This window comes from Ictalurus furcatus, chromosome 6, assembly GCF_023375685.1.
Source record: "Ictalurus furcatus strain D&B chromosome 6, Billie_1.0, whole genome shotgun sequence".
NCBI classification, from domain to species: Eukaryota; Metazoa; Chordata; class Actinopteri; order Siluriformes; family Ictaluridae; genus Ictalurus; species Ictalurus furcatus.
Genome location: NC_071260.1, coordinates 2224183 through 2245607, shown reverse-complemented (window position 1 = coordinate 2245607; position 21425 = coordinate 2224183). Strand labels below are relative to the sequence as shown.

Below are 21425 nucleotides of genomic sequence, written 5' to 3'. Positions count from 1 at the left end.
TTATTTTATTTTCTTTTTTGAAAAAAAAAAACAAATCTAATATTCATTTCAGCCTTACATTATTCATTCATTCATCCTCAGTAAACACTTTATGCTGGTCAGGGTTGTGGTAGATCCAGAGCCACTCCTGGGAACACTGAGCGTGAGGCAGGAATACACCCTGGATGGGGACAGTTTATCGCAGGACACACACACATTCACACACTCGTACGTACCTAGAAGTAATTTAGACTAGCAAATCCATCCAGCTTTTCCTACGCAGTGTCACAGGGGAGTTTGGAGCCGATCCCAGGGAACCCGGGGCGGCCGTGGCTCAGGCAGTAGAGCGGGCTCCACGTGCCGAAGTGTCCTTGAGCAAGACGCCGAACCCCCGGGTTGCTCCCGATTTCAGGCTCTTGCATTGTGTGAGAATGAGAAACGACGTAATGCGGGCAGTGGTTGAGACACTGGACTACTGAAATTACAAGATTTTCATGAATCCCAAATTTCCCGTACAGATGATTGACAAATAAATCGGTTAATATCCTGTTTAATACCCGAGGCCCAGCTGGTGGGATTCAGAACGGGTAGCTCACGCTATTGTGTGATTGCTTATAGTGCATGATGTTTAAATATACATATCACAAAAAAGTCAGTAGTGAGTGAGGGTTTTTTTTTTTCCTTTTACTAATAAAAGAAGAAAGAAACGGCGATTTAAAAAAAACAAACAAAAAAAAAAACAAAAAAGCTAGCCTACTGCGACACCACACCCGGGCTACTGAATCCTCCACAGCGTCATGATTGTGAAGGTGAATTTGTTGCATGATTTTCAAATTTTTCCTCTAACCTTCCCAATATCCTCACTCCTGTATCTATCTAAAAAATTTCAGTGTTGTAAATCGTGTAGAAGTCGGCGTCGGTGAGCTCGGATCTCTGGTGGCTTGGTATTTACTTGTTAAAGTGTTGTGCCACTCAGGAGTCCCGGTGGAGCCACTTAACACCTGGCCAGCTGCAGCGAATAGCCTGAAGCATCGGGGCGAGTTCAGATGGCCGAGTCCGTGAGCGAGGGCTGGGACGTGAGCTCTAAACGATCTCAGGCGAGCTCGTGGGAGCTCCAGACTGAGAGGCGGTGATTAGAGTCGATGTGCATCTCGCAGTACCTCCACCCACAGAAGAGAAAAAAAGAAAAAAAACCAGACACTGCGTATAGATCTACAGCTTGGGGACCTCGGGGCATTCGGGCGCGACTGAATCGGATAACTCCCGCCGTTCTCGAGGTGTTGGAATAGTCTCATCTAGTGTTGTTGCTTGTGCGTAGATGGCTGCGCCTTGCTTGAATGATTTTTCAACCGACACGTGGACTTCGATACGAAGCACAGGACGATTCGTAGCACAAAATAAATGAATCAGCCAGGAATAAAACTTAATGAAGAGGCTGAGGAATTACACTCGAGTGAAATGATGGATGGCTCTACGCTCAGCTTAAATGTCAGCGTCCACATCGAACGCTCAAACCTACACGAACACACCCCCACACACACTTTTTTTTTTTACCTCTTCTCTCACTCCTTTGTAAGTGGTGTTTGAGTCACCACTTACTGCTCAGGATACCTACAAGAGAAACGCCTATAAAAAAGCACCTGAAACGAAACGCTCCGAATGACGTTCCAGTCCGCTCGCCTGAAGAACGTTTTTAATTTCACACGCCGATGAGAATCAAACAAGTAGGCCAGCACCAAAACTGGGGCTGTGAACTGGTTCCGATGAGTTAAAATCCCCAGCTACCTGTAAGACAAAGTAGAGTAAGGCACAGCCTAAACATATTTGACATTTATGGCACTGGAATAGTTCAGATGCTGGAAGATGTAACGAAATATCGATATCACAGTGTATTAATACGGGATAGGTTTTTCCTGTATCGGTGGGCGATATGATATAGAGATCCTATCACGATATTTCAAGACGATATGTATTATGTATAAGGTTTGCTAAGAAAGTGCCTATAAAGCGGGAGTGTTTAATTCAATATACAGTATGTGGGGGGGGGATAAAGATAAAGTTTCAATACAGAGTTTTAGCATCAAATCAGCTGCCTTCAGTCAATACGCACGATATTCTAGAAAGTACAGTAGATTGTGTATTGTGATACTTTTTCACAATATTAATATTGATGTATATGACCAAAAAGTTCCACCAAAAGTCAGTAATATGATCAAAATATCACACACACATTTCAAAATACACAGTATTGTGTTTGCTAACAAACTGCAAGTGTTGCATTTATGATTTTTTATTTATTTTATTTTTTTAAGTAGGAAATACGAGTTTGATACTTTTTAAATAAAACAAAAAAACACATTATTTACCATCGAAAAATAGGATTTATTAAATCAGGAAAATTTTAGCCTTGAATCAGCTTCTTCCTGAGTTTGTTATATGTTTAAATATATATATATATATATATATATATATATATATATATATATATATATATATATATATATATATATATATATATATATAATGAGATATAGCAAGAACAGAATAGAAACGTCTGTTGTGACGTATTTTAATCACAATATCGATATTACTGTATAATCATATTTCCCATGAGACTCTATTGTAACTGATTGGATAGTAAATTGGTGAATATTGAATAAATTTTTTTTTTTTTGCTTTGTTAGCAAAACTTCAGCTAAGCTAAACATTGTGATGTACAGTATTTGTATCATAACGATATCTATAAGGAATCACAGTATGATATTTTTGCCTTCTCACAGTGAATTCTGGTTTCTGATTGGTCAGAAGGTGTTTTAATTCTTTAACAGCAGCTCTATGTGCAGTGCAGCTTAAAATCACACGTGTATATATATTTAACGGTAAATGTGTGCGCTTATATAGCGCCTTTTAACCTTAGCGGTTCTGCACAACGCTTTACACTACTCAACCATTCACACCCCTGCCATCGGGAGCAATGTGGGGTTTAGTATCTTGCCCAGGGACACTTTGGGATGTGGGCTGGTGATCGAACCGCCAACCCTACGATTAGTGGACAACCCGCTTTACCACGTGAGCCACAGCCGCCCCAAATAAAGGGGATTTACCCGAGTGCGTGCCGAGTCTGAGTTCGTTCATAATTGGACACGAGTACCCGGAATCCACTCACAGTACTAAGATTACTGGTAGAGTCCTCAGTGCTTTTGGGAACTAAATGTAGCTAGCAAATATGGGCTGTAGCTGTTTGGTAATTACGATTTGCAGGTGGGAAACGGGGCCATTTGAGCATGTAAAGATTCACGTAGGAGGTTCAACTTCAGGCAAGTTTGACGCGCCAGACGGACGAACTGATTCCCTCACCACTATAGAGTCGAAACAGCAGTGCAGCATCCACGAATCAATTAGAGATGCTTCCCACGGCTGCACTCTTCTTTCATTTTCCAGAGTCAGAAACGGAGAACAGTAGATATTGATGCACAGAGATTGTAAATGAGCCTGCTCTTGCAGCAAATGAAGTTCTCCGCGTCGAAAGGCGCGTGTATCAGAGCTTCCCTTCCTGGTTAAAAGTTTTCCCCGGCACTCATCTCATCGCTGCACAAGTGTCCCAGTTTGGAATTAGTTCCCCATATACAGGAGTAGAGTGGGGCGACCCGGCGCCCTCGGGGAATACGAGGCATTTTGCGTTATTAAGTGTGTTCTGCTTACAGCGTGTCTGAGCCAAGTCATCAAGAGCTTGATGATTACTTCAGAAATTGGTTTGGGAGTGGCTGAAATGAGAAGTGAAACATGCAGAATGGTTCGGAACGGGAGCGAAATCTCCAACTGCAGAAACCGAGAATGTGTAATAAAGTAATTCATGCATATTCGTTATTTATCAGTTACAAGATTGATGATTTGATTTCAGAATGATTGTATAAACCCAAAGTGCATTAGGGACGGTGGTCGGAATTTTCTGGTTTCTAAAGTAGTGGTTTTTAAATTGGGGTCACGGTGGTGGTAGAATCATGTTGGGCATTTCCAGTGGTTTGACGACTAATGCCCCGCTTACCTGGTCACTGTCTTTTGGTGGATGCCCGCCTCTTGGCCAGTGGTTCTCGAAGTAGAGTGTGGGAAGCATGGTGGTGGTAGCATCATGTTTGGATTTACCCTTCATGTTTTGGTTCTCTGACCGATGCCCCCTTACCCGTTTATTGACTTTTGGTGGATGCCTTCCATTGGCCAGTGTTTCTCAAAGTCGAGTCTGTGAAGCACGGTTGTGGTAGCATTGTATAAGCTGTTACACTTAGCCCCTTGATTCACTGATTAATACCCACCTTACCTGGTCACTAACTTGCCGGATTGCTGCCTCTTAGCTAAAGTGGGGTCTGGAGACCCGCAGGGATTCATGAAGTATAGCCGGGGGGTCTGTGTTTAATCCAAAAACCCAATAACTCCAAAACAACTAAGACTATAAATAAGTTTAGTGTGTTCTTGGGGGGGGGGGGGGCAAAGCTCAGGAACTAAAATCTCCATGGCACAAATAAATTAATATTTAAGCTGGATTATGTTAATTAAATCTGTAATCAGGGGGTCTCTGGAATTTATTTCATAGTTAATGGGGCCCCTGGTTGCCAAACGTTTGACGACTCCTGATCCAAAGCAACGTGTTTACAACTTTAATGAGCGTGAAGATTATGTAGATTCAGATCTCTCTGCTGCTTTATAATATATGGTGTATATGCTCAATATTTAGTCAAGTACAGAATTGTAAGCGACCTTTCACAAGAATGAGCAAATATCAAAGATTTATGCAATGACTGATTTCGATCTTTAAACTATGAAGTGTATCCTCGGACACGTAACGCTCCGTCTGGTGGGTCTTCCTGATACGACGCTGTACTGTATGTACAGTTTTAATAGTATACATGTATAGATTTAAGGATGTGCCGCAGCAGTTAGTATTTATGTTCGTCGGGATAATCGTTGGGAAACTTTCCTGATGGTTCACGCGTGAAAAGGTCCACTATACTGTACATCCGTTACGCACACACTCCATTATGTGATTTCTGTTAGAAACTGGCTGCACCAGAGCTGATTGATGGGTTGTACAGCGATGAGGTGAACGCTTATGTCATCACAACTCTCAAATGGTTTGTATATTTGTAAGTAATTTTGCAAACCATATTCATACACTATGATATCATGGGCTGTTTTATGTGGATTGATGACTTAATCTGAATGAAGTCCATTTCAGTTTCAAGTTGTAAAACTACCAAATGTGGGAATGTTTAAGGAGGGGGTGAATACTTATGCACGCCAGTACGTAATGCATTTTTTTTTTTTTTGGTGAGCAGACGGGATTTAGGGAGCATGACTTATAGTCTGAAAAATACAGCAAGTAAAGCGAAGGCAGACGGCGCCGATACCTCGAAGCCTGATATGAGGCCGAGTCTTCTGCCCTCACTTGAGAATTCTGCTTGAACAGCTAGACAGGTAGATAAGCTTTTCCAAACATTCCGGTATTTGAATGGATTTATTGCTTTTCACCTTTCAGGGGAAGTGTGTGGAGCTCGGGGGGTATGTGGAATATCACACAAAAATAGATTAAAAATAAACCAACAAACTTGACTGACAAACAGTAACGCGCGGGTCCTAAGGGGTTTGTATTCAGAAATAAATGAATACTGAATTTGCATGCTATTATATTATTCAGACTTCCAAATTAACTACAGAGTTAAGCTCTACCTTGAGAGGTACAGGTTTTTGTGCAGATGGTACAGATGTATCAGTTACGTGTGATTGTGACAATCGGGCCATCTTATGCCTTTGCTATGATCCCAGTAGCAGCACTCTTAAAAGCTCTGTGCTTTTTAAGTCCGTTTCTAAAACTATATCTCACCTGCGTTGCGAGTTATATAACCAAGATCTCCTCGACGACCCTTGTTTTAACATAAACGTAGGTTTAACGGGCTGCACTTAATATTTTCAGAGTCATCGACTCTCCAGAAATATCTGGCAGCAGATCGAGTACACTCATCCAGAGAGCGCCAGTCAGCAGGGTTAACTGTCTATTCATGTGTTAATAACGTTTTGGGATTCATGCTGCGCCTCATGATGACAACCGTGACAAATCCTTGATTGCAAGAGTGCCATCAAAGCACAAAGAGAGAGAAAAACATCTCTGTCACGCGGTTAAGCTAATTGCCGGCTGCTTGCCAAACAGGATGTAATTACTGGTAAACTCCTTCCAGTAGATGCGGTTATGACACTATGACAATTTTCCTAATAGACTGATACATGTGAGGTGTAATATTTGCGTCTGTCAGGCGAGTGATCATAGGCTGAGGAGAATGAGGCACCGGAGCAGGTGGAAAAATTCACCACAAATATTGTGACACTTGTTTTTTTTTGTTGTTTTTTTTTTTTTAGGGAAGTCGTTCTACAGAGATCTGTATTTGTGAGCATGCTCTGGAAGCACATTGAGGAGTACGTCAATCATGGCTCCAGCTACCCTGTACCTGCCTTATCCTGCTCCTCTATCTGGCATCCTCACCCCAATCCTAGCCCTCCCTCTCTGTGCCTCCTTGACATGGCCCTCTTCCACTTTGCTCCATCCCTTTCCCACACTTCTTCATCCCTGTTCCTCTCTGCCCCATCCTTGTCCCGATCTGGCCCATCCCTGTCCCAGTATGCTTCATCCCTGTCTCGCATCGCCCATCCCTCATCCCTGTCCCATTCTGCCCCATCACTGTCTCACCCTGCCTATCCCTGTCCCTCTCTGCCCCATCACTGTCTCGCCCTGCCCATCCCTGTCCCATTCTGCCCCATCCCTGTCCCTCTCTGCCCCATCACTGTCTCGCCCTGCCTATCCCGGTCCCATTCTGCCCCATCCCTGTTCCATCCTGCTTAATTCTTGTCCTATTCAGCCTCATCCCTGTCCCAATGTGCCCAGTCCCTGTCCCACTCTGCTTCATCCCTGTCCCACTCTGCCCCCATCCCTGTCTCACCCTACCCATCCCTGTCCCATTCTGCCCCATCACTGACTCAACCTGCCATCCCTGTCCCATTCTGCCCCATCACTGACTCCACCTGCCATCCCTGTCCCATTCTGCCCCATCACTGTCTCGTCTTGCCCATCCCTGTCTCATGTTGCCCCATCCCTGTCCCATTCAGCCTCATCCCTGTCCCAATTCGCCCAGTCCCTGTCCCACTCTGCTTCATCCCTGTCCCACTCTGCCCCATCTGTGTCCCATTCTGCTTAATTCCTGTCCCACTGAGCACTGTTCTTGTCCCATTCGGCCCCACCCTCTCTCTCACCCCATCATGCCCCTTTCCCACCTCTCCCATCCCTGTCCCGTCGGTATATATTTCACGTCGATTTATAAGCAGTCGTGCTGTTATTGGAAAAGAAAACTTGGAGGCTGTAACAGTAACTCGGCTTCATCGCACCACACCGTAGTTGATTCATTTCCTCTAACTGCACACCCCCAAATGTTTTATTCTTTACTTAACCATGTGTCAGGTTCAGGGCGAACAGTTAGCTAGGTGGGTCTCAAAGTCATGTACACACAATTTCATATCATATCCTCACGGCACGTCAGTGAGTCTGGTATTTGATAGAAACTATTTAGACTCGGTTTATTGCTGCGATTACACAGCGACTCGTTTCCTACGTTATTTGTGCGCTGATTTGTGAATTGGAAATCTTTCAGGGCCCAAATGTGTTCCCTATTTTATAGCCAGTTTTACAGCCTACTTTATAGCCCACTTAATGAGTGTTGAAGGTATGGAGCGCATTAGCATGGCAATATTTAATTTGTGTGTATAGCAGGTTTTGTGCTCTCACCCAGAGGTTCCCAAACTTCTCCAGGGCAACGCCCCCCAAATGGCATTAACATTTGACCGAGGCCCCCCCTTTTGCAAGATGTCTTCAAAACCCATTAAAAAATACAGACTTCTGAATATATCCCCCCTTTTTTTTAAATTTTATTAATAATTACATCTTACATCTTTACATTAGGAATTGATTGTGTGTGTGTGGTTGTCTGAGAGTGAGAATTTATTTTTGACACCAAATTGTTGAGCCCCCCCCGGGCCCCCACTTTGAAGACCACTGCTCTAACCGACTGGCTGAGAGCTGCTGAAGAAAAAAATCCAGATGTTAAAGGGGAAAATAATCCCTTATCCATGCTTGTTGTCGTGGTGACGACAGCTGTAACTCGCAAAATCCGTCATTTTAAACGTTAGAAGAAAATCGGCTCCAAACCTATACTTGCTAATAGCTAAGCTATTCACAATTAAGCTAGCTTGTACGTAGGCTTTACGTGTTCTGTGTAGACCATGTAAAGGCAAGAATTACAGCTCATATGAGACAAACCTTTCATAAATATCAACATTTCCCTCAGATATGGTGTTTAAATTCTAAGAAATGTCTCGGTCAGACTAATATGGCATTATACTTACACTTAGCGTTGAGTGCTAACCAAATTTCTATGAATTTCGAAGTGATTGATGGCGGGAAGTGGAATCTGATGCTACAATGGGCGGCTAAAGATTGTAAAAACATCACCTGTCTTTTTCAAATCATTGACGATGACACCAGTTTAGGCGAGTCTGTGCCCACCGTATCCTCAGATTCATGTTCTTGCCTGACAGGAGTGGAACTTGATGTCGTCTTCTACTGTTGTAGCCCGTCCGACTCGAGGTTTAACGTGTTGTGAGATGCTTTTCAGCTCACGGCGGTATTAGAGAGTGGTTATTGGAGTTACCGTAATCTTCCTGTTAGATCAGACCAGTCTGTCCATTCTCCTCTGACCCTCTTAACAGCAAGGTGTCTTCATCTGCAGAACTGCATCTCTCTTGATGTTTGTTTGTTTGTTTGTTTTTCACACCATTGGGTGAGAAAATCCCACAAGGTTATCAGTTTCTGTCTAAATATGAGCTTTCCATGGGTTTAGCGTGAATCCCTCCGTGGAGATGAGAATGTCTGTCTGTCCAGGGGCTGAGGAGCTTACGTGAATGATCCAGTTTGCTACTAAGATCTTCCTGTAACGGATAACGGATGAGACTCTTGGCACAGGGGAGGAAAAAAGCAGAGGCATGCTAAGGCAATACTTGATTGATCTTGAGAATTAGTGCACTTGTGGTACTTTATTTCCTTTATAGCATTGCCCTTTGGTGGCTATTTTATTCTGGTGACCTTTCACAAAGTGGAGTGTTTAAGTCTTTCTTTAGAGACTGTGACTCGAGGCTGTAAAGTATTAAATGGGAAACATTATATGGGCAAAAACTCGTTCATATTCAGCTCTGCCAGAGTGCACAAGCGTTCTTTAGCCTCTGAAACGAGCCTCGCACAGTTAAAGGGAAAGTTCACATGCCCCCGTTCCCGGCGGAATCGGCTGCCCTTATCGATGCCGAGCAGACGTTTATTAGAGCCCGGGCTTTGCTTGGTGCCAATTACACAGTGTGTGAAGAATGAAAGCCGTGTCCACTGGTGGACCAGCAGGCCAAGCTCCCACAATCCTCCAGGTCCGGCATAGTGACCTATAGTGACCTAGCTCGATATAAACATGTAGCCAGGTCCAGATCCGAGTAATTGGCATGCCGTGACACGCAGATACACACCTGAAACTGGAAAGATCATCACACGAAGCGCTGTGAAAGTGGAAGAGTCGTACGCTGCGTAAAACTCGACACAAGCCTGTCGTAAATAATCTAAAAGCTCCCTGAAAGAGTTAAATCTTCACCTTTGACCGTCACAAACCACTGACACTGGAGACTCCTTCCATAATAGTGACATAAACATCTTACTTTAGGAAAACTTTACCATATCGACGATTACACACGTTCTTTAATCCGTTTCTGCCGAGCGTCCGCCGCACACGTCCCTGTGAACGAGTTGTTTCTATAGAAGCATGAATCCGTGATGGGGTTAATTGTAATAAAACGGCTCGGGTTGTTCGTGGGGAAGCCGATTTGGAGATTTGAGCGAGGTTTTTAATCACCGATTCAGCAGACGTGTGCACAGCTGAGCTTTACTCGAGCCCTGGTGTGAAAAAAAAACAAAGCTGCTTTTTTTTTTCCCACCAGAGTATTGCACACATTACATCAGTAAACAACGGTCGGCAAACAAAACCATTTTCACATTCGCAAAGTTGCAGCCAGACGCAATTGAGAGTTGTTTACCCTGATTAACTCGCGGGGAGGATGTTTTATTACGGCAATAAGTAAATGTGCTCTGAACGCCGATGGGGATTATGTTTGTCGAAGATTTTAATAGGATCTCGAACAAACACAATCACGGTGCTGTGTTTTTTTGTTGTTGTTGGGAGGTTTTTTTTTTTGGGGGGGGGCGGTTGCAGATTAGATGGTGCTGATCTTTCAGATGGAATACAAATGACTCGTTTGTGAAACATCCGCATGGTGGAGTGAGATAATATTGACAGTTTATCAAGATCCGATTATCAGAGATATCGTTATATACAGTATTGGAACAGCAAGGCCAGTTTATTTGCTCTTGCTATACACTGAAGACGTTTGGGTTTCATTCATCAAAAGATGAATGAGATGGTAGATCAGAATTCCATCTTTCAGTTCCTGATATTTGCATCTAGACGTGTTCAGCAACTTGGAAAGTGGCATGGGTGGTGGCAGACCACCCAATTTTTAGGTGAGCAAAACTAGAGGAACTGATGGTCTTGGAGTCAATTTGAAGTGAATAACTTGCTTTGTGGTTGCATATTCCTTGCTTGCAGTAACCGCATCACGCCGGTGACATCACCGATCACTTTTATGTTGCTTTTCCGGGTTTTTCCTGCAGCTTCTTTGAGTAGTTGTTTGTTCCGGGGGGGGGGGTTTCTCCCTTCAGTCTCCTCTTCAGGAGGTGAGATGCTGATCAGTTGGGTGAAGGTCTGGTGATTGACTCGTCCAGTCTAAAACCTTCCACTTTCCCCCCTGATGAAGTCCTGTGTTGAGGTGGAAGTGTGTTTTGGATCGTTGTCTTGCTGCATGATGAAGTTCCTCATAAATTAATTCGGACGCATTTCTCTGTAAATTGGCAGACAAAATGTTCCTTTAAACTTCTGGATCCATCATCATTTAAGATTAGTGAGAATGTTCCAGCAGCAGCCATGCAAGCCCAATCCATGACACTACCTCCACCATGTTTCACAGATGAGCTTGTATGTTCTGGATCATGAGCAGATGCTTTCTCTCTCCACACGTTGGCCTTTCCATCACTTTGGTAGAGGTTCATCTTGGTTCCAGAACTTTTGTGGATCATCTCTGTATTTCTTTGCGAATTCCAATCTGACTTTCCTGATTCTTACTGCTGATGAGTGGTTAACATCTTGTGGTACAGTACCTCCTGTATATTTCTGCTCTCAAAGTCCTCTTCGAACGGTGGATTTTGATCGCTTCACCCTGCCCTGTGGAGGTTGTTGACGATGTCACTGACTGTTGACTGCTGTTCCATGTCTGGTTGTTAGTATACCAGTGGTTTCTGTCTTTTTCATGGTATTCCAAATTGTAGTTTTGGCTATGCTCAATGTTTGTACAATGCCTCTGCTTGATTTATCTGCTTTTCTCAGCTTCAGAACGGCTTGCTTTTCTCCCATAGACAGCTCTCTGGTCTTTATGTTGGTTTATCCTTTTTAACAACGAATGCAGTCTTCACAGGCGAAACCTAGAGCTCAAACCAAGAGTAGACATTTAGAGCTGTCGATTATTTAAACAATCGATCTAACAGGACACACCTGGGCAACACCTGTCAGTCACATGTTCCAATATTTTAATAGCTTGTAATATGGGTGGGTTCAAACAAAAGGTGCCATATATATATACACACTCTCGGGGAATATCAATGTTAAATATCTCGAACTGTTTAATGCCCCTTTACGAAAAGCCTGTAAAGCTTCTGTGTATAACCTGATTAGGAAGGGAAGGAGCCATAACTCTCTGAAGAACCCGTGAAGAACTGTTCTTCTATCAGTGTACTCACAGAGCACTTACTCAACAGAGTGGCAACAGTAACTCCGCTCATCACACCACCTTTTTGTTGAATTTTTTTGCTCGAACAGTATGACATGGAGTTTCTTTGTAGGTGTGTAAACATGAGTGTGTATGGAATGGAATGTCCTGTGAAGCTTTCTCACAGCAGTGTGTGTGTGTGTGTGTGTTTGTGTTTCTCTGCAGCCGTCTCCGTGTGAGTGGTGTCGCTGTGAGCCGAACAGCGAGGTGCACTGTGTGGTGGCCGACTGCGCCGTTCCTGAGTGTGTTAACCCGGTGTACGAGCCGGAACAGTGCTGCCCCATATGTAAAAACGGTAAGACCCACTTCCTGTTTCCTGTCGCAGAAAACCACACAGGACGGATGCACAGTTCCCAGCGGGATTCCATAAAGCATTACGTTTATGTCCTGATCACAAAATCCATTTTTGAGTAAATTATATGTGTAGTGTAAGGTCTAATGATGTCGTCGCCATGGTGACACGGTCATGCGCACAACGCCAACGTGTTAGAAAGGATTTCACTACACCAGAGTGCTACATGCACGGTATGATGAGTTTAGATTGTTAAGGGTTGTTCAGGTTGTTTCCATGGGAAATATCATAAACTAGTCGATTTTCTACGTCTAGAATTTAAGACAAAGAAGACTAGCCGTTCAGTTAGGACATAAGAAATGGCACCCTATAGAAGGAGAAAGAGTGCACAGCCCTGTTCGGACTGGTTTAGTTTTACACGGGGCGGGGGAGGGGCCGTATAATAATTACTGGAATGTGGAAATTATATGCTGTATTTTACAATCTAGAATTGTACGTAAAAAAAAAAAAAAATTACGGAAGGAGTCTCCAGTGTCAGCACTTTTTTTCACACATTAGTTTCTTTCCTAACATGACACTCTGTATACTAGTGAAAGAAACGGCGAGCCTGGCGATGGAACAAGAGGCTGGTGTTTATGCCGCTGTAATGTACATTAAAACAGGAACGAACTCATTTCGCAACGTTAATTGTAACTGTAAGGGGATAAAAAGTACTACAATTTGAAATTATACTTCATCGCACAACCCCGTTGTTGATGATTTTCTCATCGAGGCATGATGCCGAGTGTTTTACGCCTTACGTTATACAGTGGTGGGATTTAAAGGTTATGGAGGGTACACAATAAAAACACAATTAAAGTGCACACAATAAAATCTAAGAAGAGAAAGGAAAATTTCAGCGTGTTGCGATCGTGTAGCACGCTCCCTCCTGCACGACCTGCGAACGACGGTTACGGATATACAGACGGCCGGATGTTAACGCGGCGTATCGACGAAGCGCACCGCAGACGGATACGGAGGGAGATGAACAAGACGGCCATGAACATCCTGTGCGAGTGTATAAATCTACACAGTCGACCACAAGCCAGAGAAAGAATAGCTGTGGTTAGTTCAGACTAAACAGAAAATATATACGTATATGCTGAATTATGACAGGAATCATTACGTTATTGATCGTTGCCATGGTGAGTGGGATTAATTAGCCTGTAGAGAGAGCTCCATCTCTGATTTCCTTGTCAGCAAAAGTCCAAACCCAAAATTAGAAATATTGGATTCCAATAGCAAGAGAGAGGCCTGAGTCAGCCGAGGTGTTCTCTGTACACGAGGAATCGAATAAAGGGGGCACAGAGAGTTTAAGGTCGCTTCTCCGAACGAGCGTCGGATCACGTCATTAGAGTGATTAACTAAATGAAACCTGCATGGAATCTTGTAAATTTGTATTTGAAGCCTAGGGCCGGGCGATACGATATGATCTCAATATCGTGATGAATTAAGTCATGATACACTTTCGAAATATCGTTGGTATAAAGAAATATTTTTTTATGTTTTAATCATTACAGATGAAATGGCTCCTTTTTTTACTTTTTTATAATCTTATTCATTTTTTATTTTATTTATTTATTACAGATTTCGCAACAGATTCTAGTTTTTATAGTCATTAAATAAACCCACCGTCGAAAACTCCCTTCTTAATTTTTTACGGTTGTAGCGTGACTGTTTTGCCGACGGTTCGCTTGTAAGATTACATGTTGTGATAAATGATATGTACCATAACAATGTCCTCGAATGTCATGATATGCTATTTTTGTCATATTGCCCACCCCATTAAAACGCCTATGTGGGGGTGGGGAAATATGTCATTGATTACTCCATATTTAAATAAACAATTCAATTGGATTTCTATAGCAGGTTGAAGAGCAGCCATTGTCACAGAGAAGCTTTACAGCATTCCAGATGTGTAATAATAATAATAATAAATCATGAGAGACTCGTATTCTAACTGTAGCTGTAAGATCCATCAGATGTTGCCTTGGAGCTCAGCTTGACCCCTGAGTCCTTCTACAACAATCATCAGAACGCTGTAAGGTGTGGTAGGTAAACACACACGTAGCCTGAAGCTAGTTGCGGGAGCTGATGTGGGCAGACAGGACACAGTGACACACTCACGGCGGTGGCATTCCAGGAGAACATATCAGAGCCGCTGCCCGAGGGAATCAGTCAGTTCACGGATTCTCACAACATGAAGAAAGACGAGTATTCAAAGCTTAACTCTAAAGCGTTCCGGCGTGTCGAAGGGCCTTTACCGGAATTAATTTCCCGCATCTCGGATAATCGTATTAAGTCTCGCACGGCTGCGTCGTGAGAGGAAAGGAATGTACATGCGGTTTAAAAAAAAAACAAAAAAACAAGAGGCTGTGAGGAAATGAAACATCATCTCCAACTTCATCACCGCTCGATCTATTCACGTCTGAAGAAGCGCCGCTCTCGGACGGCTTACCGCAAGCTGTCATTTAATCAGGTGGAAACTGCGTTCGTGAGACAGCGAGACAGAGAGACGCGTCGGGAGTCACTCATCACTGCAGCGGCGGAGCTGACAGAAGATCGACACCGACATGGAGCATGCCAAGCCTTAGTCAGTCAAAGCATTCACACATGGCAGCTTCTTCAACAGCTCGACTCTTCATTTCCTGCTCTGTGTAGCTCACATCATGCCCCCCCACACACATTTCTGTATTCTGATTGGTCAAAGGGTGTTGATTAATTCTCTAAAACAGCAGCTCGGAATAGTAGAATCACTTCCGCTGGCAGTGATGAGGTGGTATGCTTCAAGTCATGAGCAGTTTCTTCATACTCTTAGTATCTCACTGTGCTACAAGTTGATCTTCGTCTCGTTTGTCCGAACTCTAATCTGGTCTTGACGTTTTTGAGGCTTGCCGATGGTTTACGTCTGGATTTAAACCCTTCGTATTTACTCTGGTGAAGTCTTCTCTTGATTGTTGACTTTGACACAGATACACGTACATCCTGGAAAGAATTCTTCTGTCCTCTACAACAGTAGCTTCCAGTGGTCTTCTGTTTTTTTTTGTTTGAGCTCATGACAGAGTTCTTTGTTTAAGAATGCACCAAATAGTCCATTTGGCCACACCTCCTGAAGGTGAGACCGAAGGGAGGAACCCCCCAGAAATGAACAACTGAAAGAAGCTGCGGTAAAAGCCGGGAAAAGTAACACAAAAGAAAAACTCAACCGTTTGTCAGTGAGTCGCAGGCTTGATGCAGTTGTTGCTAGCAAGGGATATGCGACCAAATGCGTCAAGAGTGTTATTTACTTTAAGACTATCTGTTCCATTACATTCGCTCACCTAAAAATCGTTTGGTCTGCCACCGAAGGTGCCGTGTTCGAAGTCGTTTAACACGCCTAGATGTAAATATCAGGAAATGAAATAAAAGCTGAAATTCTGATCCATCTCAAACCCAAGTCTTCAGGGTAAAGCACAAAGAAAAGAAATGGCCTTGCCGTTCCAATACTTTCAGACAGGACCGTAAGTTCTACTGCACTGCTCGCAGAGATATTACAGTATAATTGTAAAGTCTGGAACTACACGACCGTCTGTTGCTCATTAGCTACGAAACAAAGCACGCGCAGAAAACAAACACGTTCATATTCGTGACGGAAGGATTTAACGTCGAGCGTTCGGTTCTTGAGCACGAGCCAAAATGATGCGCTGTCCTCGCGTCCAAGGGGGACGAGTACGTGGTTTTGGCGGTGCTGGCACACACCTCCACTGCCAAAAATCTAGACGGTGCTGTTTTTTACAGTATAGTGTCCCCTTCACTATACTGGGCATTAGGCTCGACACAGACCACATGGTGAGCGCCCCCTGCTGGCATCACTAATACCACTTCCAGCAGCAACCTTGCTTTCCCCCTGGTCGTCTCTCCATGTCCTAGCCAGGCTCGACCCTGCTTAGCTTCAGTGGGACACCAGGTGAGAACTGCAGGTCGATATGGCTCAGTTTTAATCATTTTAATCTCTGTACCAGCGTACTCTTATATCGGTTCATCACGTCTCACTATGAAAGTTAGCCTCTCTATTCTTTATATAAACGATGAGAAAGATGGTAACCGTTACTCATACGGTAGAACTAATCCGCACAAAATGTTGTTTTTACACTACATACCCTGCAAGATACATAACGATAACGTAAACAAACTGATTTACAACCAAAAAGGTACTAGAAGCGAAGTATTTTCAAACGTTGAAGAAACGGTATAACTTGGACGCATGGTTACTTCAAATTTACTCCTTGTATGAAATAAATACTTGTCTTAAATGTCGTCTTTTTTTTTTTTTTTTCCCTGCAAGGGTCCTCTATAATAGAAGGGATTGGCAAAGATATTGCTGCTGTGATCAACTTTTTCGGCTGTCTGTCAGCCATCTTGGTTGAAAAGAATTTTAGCTGCAGTTACAACTGCTAGCCACTAGGTGGAATCCTATGGAGTGATGTAGTAGTGTCCACTGTAGCGGCTAATACGCAGTTACATCATTGAAACCCCTTCGTTTACAAGAAAACGGCTATTGAATAGCAATGACCACCATGCGTCACAGGGTTAAATATGCCAAAATGATCATTAAGTAAAGTAACAAAGTACCATTACTCATTTATTTTCCAGAACTGGAAACCCGGAACTTTCCGGAAAACCCACCTACTGCACCAGTGGATAAGTATTGCTTTTTAAAGAGCGATTTGTTCTTCAGTGCAGCTCTAAATGTTCCTTGAAAGTGTAGCGTCATAAATAGTAAATTATATATTAGGCTGGAAGTACAGTGACTGCACGCCAGACTTCGGCGGTCTCACTGGCTTTTAAACAAGTGCCTAATGGTTTCTGTAAGCAATATGAGGGGGGAAGAAATAATGCAATTTATCATGTTTGGCTTTTTATTAAAAAAAATAAATAAATAAATAAAAGCCTCGAGACTAATTACCAGGCAAAGTCACAGCAAGTTTACAGAAAAAGTGTGGCAGAAGATCCAAAGACCTGGAACACACAATAAAAATGTACTAGCCTCTATGTATTGTGTAAAAGGGAGGAGGGAAAAAAAAACCCTGCTGAAAATATTATTACACTCTGAATACCCGGAACTTGTAACTCATAACGTTTGAACTTGCGCTCATTATTTATTTATTTATTTATTTATTTACCACAGATCAGATTGGTTTTGACCAAAATTTCATTTTCTTAAAAGAACACGTTCCAGATGAGAAATGAAATCGGACCGGGCTGCACCATCTATCTACCGATTCTATTATCTATCGAAGTCTGAGCTTTACAGCTGAGCACTTGCTTCAACATATCCATTACAAATCGGTTTTGTTCTCTACGGAGACCTTCACATACTCTACACAACCTGCAAAGTCACACGGCCTTTAAGAAAATAAATCCCCGGACCGCTGACGTTCGTAAGTCGTACTATAAGTCGTTAATTAACGTTGAATTATAAAATGCTTTGATACTATTACATGAAGGTGATTCCACGACTGTGGAGACTGCGGTTTTCTTGTAAAACATATATACATAAATAAAAAGTGGTTAACTAGCATCCATGCTAATATCATACTGGTGTCAAGGGCTTTCTAATGATTAACTTTAAATGTATTGAAATGTAAGAAGAGTCTACCTGAAAAATGGAAAGGAAAGATACTCCGAGCAAGGCCATGAGTGCATTCGACTTCCCTCTGTGTCATAAATATAAAATAAAAGTCTCATGAAATAAGCTCTCTGGACAGCACGCACACGTTAGCGCCATCTCAGATATACTGTACACACCACTGTCGTCATCTCCACCACCCAATTATCATCATCAACCACAACGGCGCACTAAACACAAGGCGGAGAGCGAACTAGCAGGTGCACGGCTCGCTGGTCGTTGGCGTGATGGTGTTGGCGTGCGAGTGCTGAGCACCGATGTCTCTTCCAAAGAAAAAGAGCTTTTCATTATGCCCCCCCCCCCCCACTTTCAATTTCTTAAGAGGAGAAGAAAAGGCAGGAGATGAAAGAGACCTTGAAGAAGCACCACAGACGTGATGTATGAGAGCGAATTCATATCTGACAAATTCAGCCATGTTCCGACAAAATGTGAAATCCAAACTTAGATTAAAAAGTCGACAGATCACGCTTCAGCTCTTCAACGCGTCAAACTTTTTTTTTCCATTTTATTTGGAAAAACACCCCGTGGATGTCCTCTACGAGAGCGACTCGGTCTGAGGTATTAAAATGCTAATAACGTCTAGTCGGTGGTTTTAGAATCGTTTGTTCGTTGGTGTACAAGCTGCAGGCCTAAATGCACCTAAGACACTGATTATGGTGGGCAGTGGTGGCTTAGCAGTTAAGGCTCTGGGTTACTGATCGGGAGGTCGGGGGTTCGAGCCCCAGCACTGCCAAGCTGCCGCTGTTGGGCCCTTGAGCAAGGCCCTTAACCCTCTCTGCTCCAGGGGGCGCTGTATCATGGCTGACCCTGCGCTCTGACCCCAGCTTCCTGATAGGCTGTAGTATTTCTGTGCTCTACTGTATATGTGACCAATAAAGACTCGTTATCATTATACTGTACCTGATGAGATCTGGATTGTGATTGGACAGAAGGCGCGGATTCATTTTCTAGAACAGCAGCTCTGACAGTAGTGCAGCTGCAGATCGCTCGTTTATATTATATTATACATTATCGTTATCATAAGTGGCTTAAATATGTATATAAGGAATAAAACACTCCGTGTCATGCTGTTATAGGAAAATAATCAATGATAGCCTGGTGTGAGGAGGCGGAGTTACTGTTACCACCCTGAAGTTGATTATTTTCCTAGAACAGCATGTCCTGAAGGGTTTTATTCTTATATTCTTCTACTACAGCTTATCCATCTATCCTTCCATTTTCTTTACCGCTTTATCCTTTTCAGGGTCACGGGGCAACCTGGAGCCTATCCCAGGGAGCATGGGGCACGATGCGGGGTACACCCTGGACAGGGTGTCAATCCATCGCAGGGCACAATCACATACACACTCACACACCCGTTCATACACTACGGACACTTTGGACACGCCAATCAGACTACCATGCATGTCTTTGGACTGGGGGAGGAAACCGGAGTACCCGGAGGAAACCCCCGCAGCACGGGGAGAACATGCAAACTCCGCACACACAGGACCACGGTGGGAATCGAACCCCCGACCCTGGAGGTGTGAGGCGAACGTGCTAACCCTATATATCTTTATTTGTTTCTTATGGGTACATTTAATGCTGAGACAATATAGTTCTTATTTGTTTCTCCCTCACAAACCGTTCTTTTTATCTCTCTTGAACTTTTGAAGTTAATCAAGATTTTATCTTTTATGTTTTTAAAAACAGCTCGTCATGTTACGGAGAAACCCCAACGATCGAGTTACAGATTGTTACCCTGGAGATTCCTTCCAGAAATGTTAAACATGGCCTCATATCTTGACTCAGTTTCTATACAGCATCCACCATACGTCGTTATGGAAGTCGCGACTATAGCGACGATAACGTATTAGAAACGTGCGATGTTTGCAGCTGCACGACTGTCGGAGCTGCTGTTCTAGATAATGAGGCGACACCCTCTGGCCAATCCGAATCCAGAATTCAGCAGCGCGTTATAATAAGCCCTGTTACTGATGGATGTGTCTAGGGTAGGGTATAGTTTTTGGACTGAGAGAGTGTGAAAGAGACAGTGTTGACCGTGTCAACTACATTATAAATCAAAGAACTTGTGTGGAGGATGTACAGAGAGAGAGAGAGAACTCAACAGAGAGTTTAAAAACAAGCCCGCTACTGAGTGCCCGTGAAATGGATCTGTGCGTCTGTTCCGACTTTAAACCTCCCCTGGGTGTCTCGAGTCACTCCGCCATCTCGTCCAAAAAAAAAAAAAAAGTCCTCCTGAGAGCTCTGTCTCATTACTTTCTCTCTCTCTGTCTCTATTTATTTCCCACGCGACAGGTCCGAATTGCTACGCCGGAACGACGATCATCCCGGCCGGCATCGAAGTGAAGGTGGACGACTGCACCATCTGCCGCTGCCACAGTGGGGACTGGTGGAAACCGGCGCAGTGTCTGAGGCGCGAGTGTCTCAACGGCCAGACTTCATAAAAACTCTTACGGGTAAAAGAGATGGATAGAAACGTGATTGACAGCAGCGCCCAGACACGGGGACCGCCCACCTCGAGGACACCGAGGGAGGGACTGACCGGCACGAGCACAATACGGCTGGCTAAAGTGAGGCTGCTGAGAGACACACACACACTGATACACTTTACAGCTCGGAGATGTTGGAGTGGCGGAAACATCAAAAGACGCTGTTGGGGTGTTTTTTTTTTTTTTTGATTGTTTGTTTGTTTTCTTTTAATGGCTTCACTGTAGGTTTATTTCTCACGTATGCTGCTCAAACACAGAGTTGATCTATTTCACGAATCGGTGAGGGATGATATTTATTTATTCGACGCAGTTTGGTGTGTATCGTGACTGGATACGAGCACATTTCAACCTGGAGTCTGTCTTTAATCTTCGTTGCATTCAGATGAGTGGGTTCTGAAACTTAAAGCCAGCTGTACACTGTGTGGTTTTTGCTGTGTTTAAAAAAAAAAAAAAGAATTCGTTGGTCGAGATTGCTGGTTTTTCTGGAAAGGGTGTGGAATTATTATTACTATTATTATTATTATTATAATTATTATTATTATTATTATCATTTTAATAAGAAATCGCTGCTACGGCGCTCATCTAAAATCCACCAATGGGAGGACGGAATAGGATGACGCCAGACTCACGGGAGAGCTAGAAGCATGGTGGTGGAGGTAGCGAAGCAAAAACAAAACATGCTAATGGACTTAAACTCTCCTCAAGCTCACTTTTTCAGCACGAGCAGATTTCCGGATCGCGCCGGTTTGTTGACGTTAAACAGATTGTAGTTATTTTTTTAATCGCAGGCTCTTCGTCCTATGATCAGACCCGGAGAACACGTCCTGTTCTAATATTCGGCAAAGATTTGATCAAAGCCTTCTGAAATCGCACAGTCTAAACCGGGCTTTAGCGGTACCGTGGTACTGTCCGGCTCAGCCGCAGCACCGCGTCACCAAATATCGATAAGAGC

At 43.4% G+C, this 21425-nt stretch overlaps 1 protein-coding gene across 2 annotated transcripts in view; it reads left to right on the top strand.

The window, feature by feature from the left end:
- The window catches only part of vwc2l (von Willebrand factor C domain containing 2 like), a 39911-nt gene extending 18944 nt beyond the window's left edge, over positions 1 to 20967 (top strand). For both annotated transcript variants that reach the window (XM_053626220.1, XM_053626219.1), the window contains 2 exons: positions 12148 to 12277; positions 20280 to 20967. In XM_053626220.1, the coding sequence (XP_053482195.1) occupies positions 12148 to 12277; positions 20280 to 20428 (279 nt within the window). In that variant the 3' untranslated portion in view covers positions 20429 to 20967. The remainder of the gene's footprint in view (positions 1 to 12147; positions 12278 to 20279) is intronic.
- The last annotated feature ends 458 nt before the right edge of the window (positions 20968 to 21425 follow it).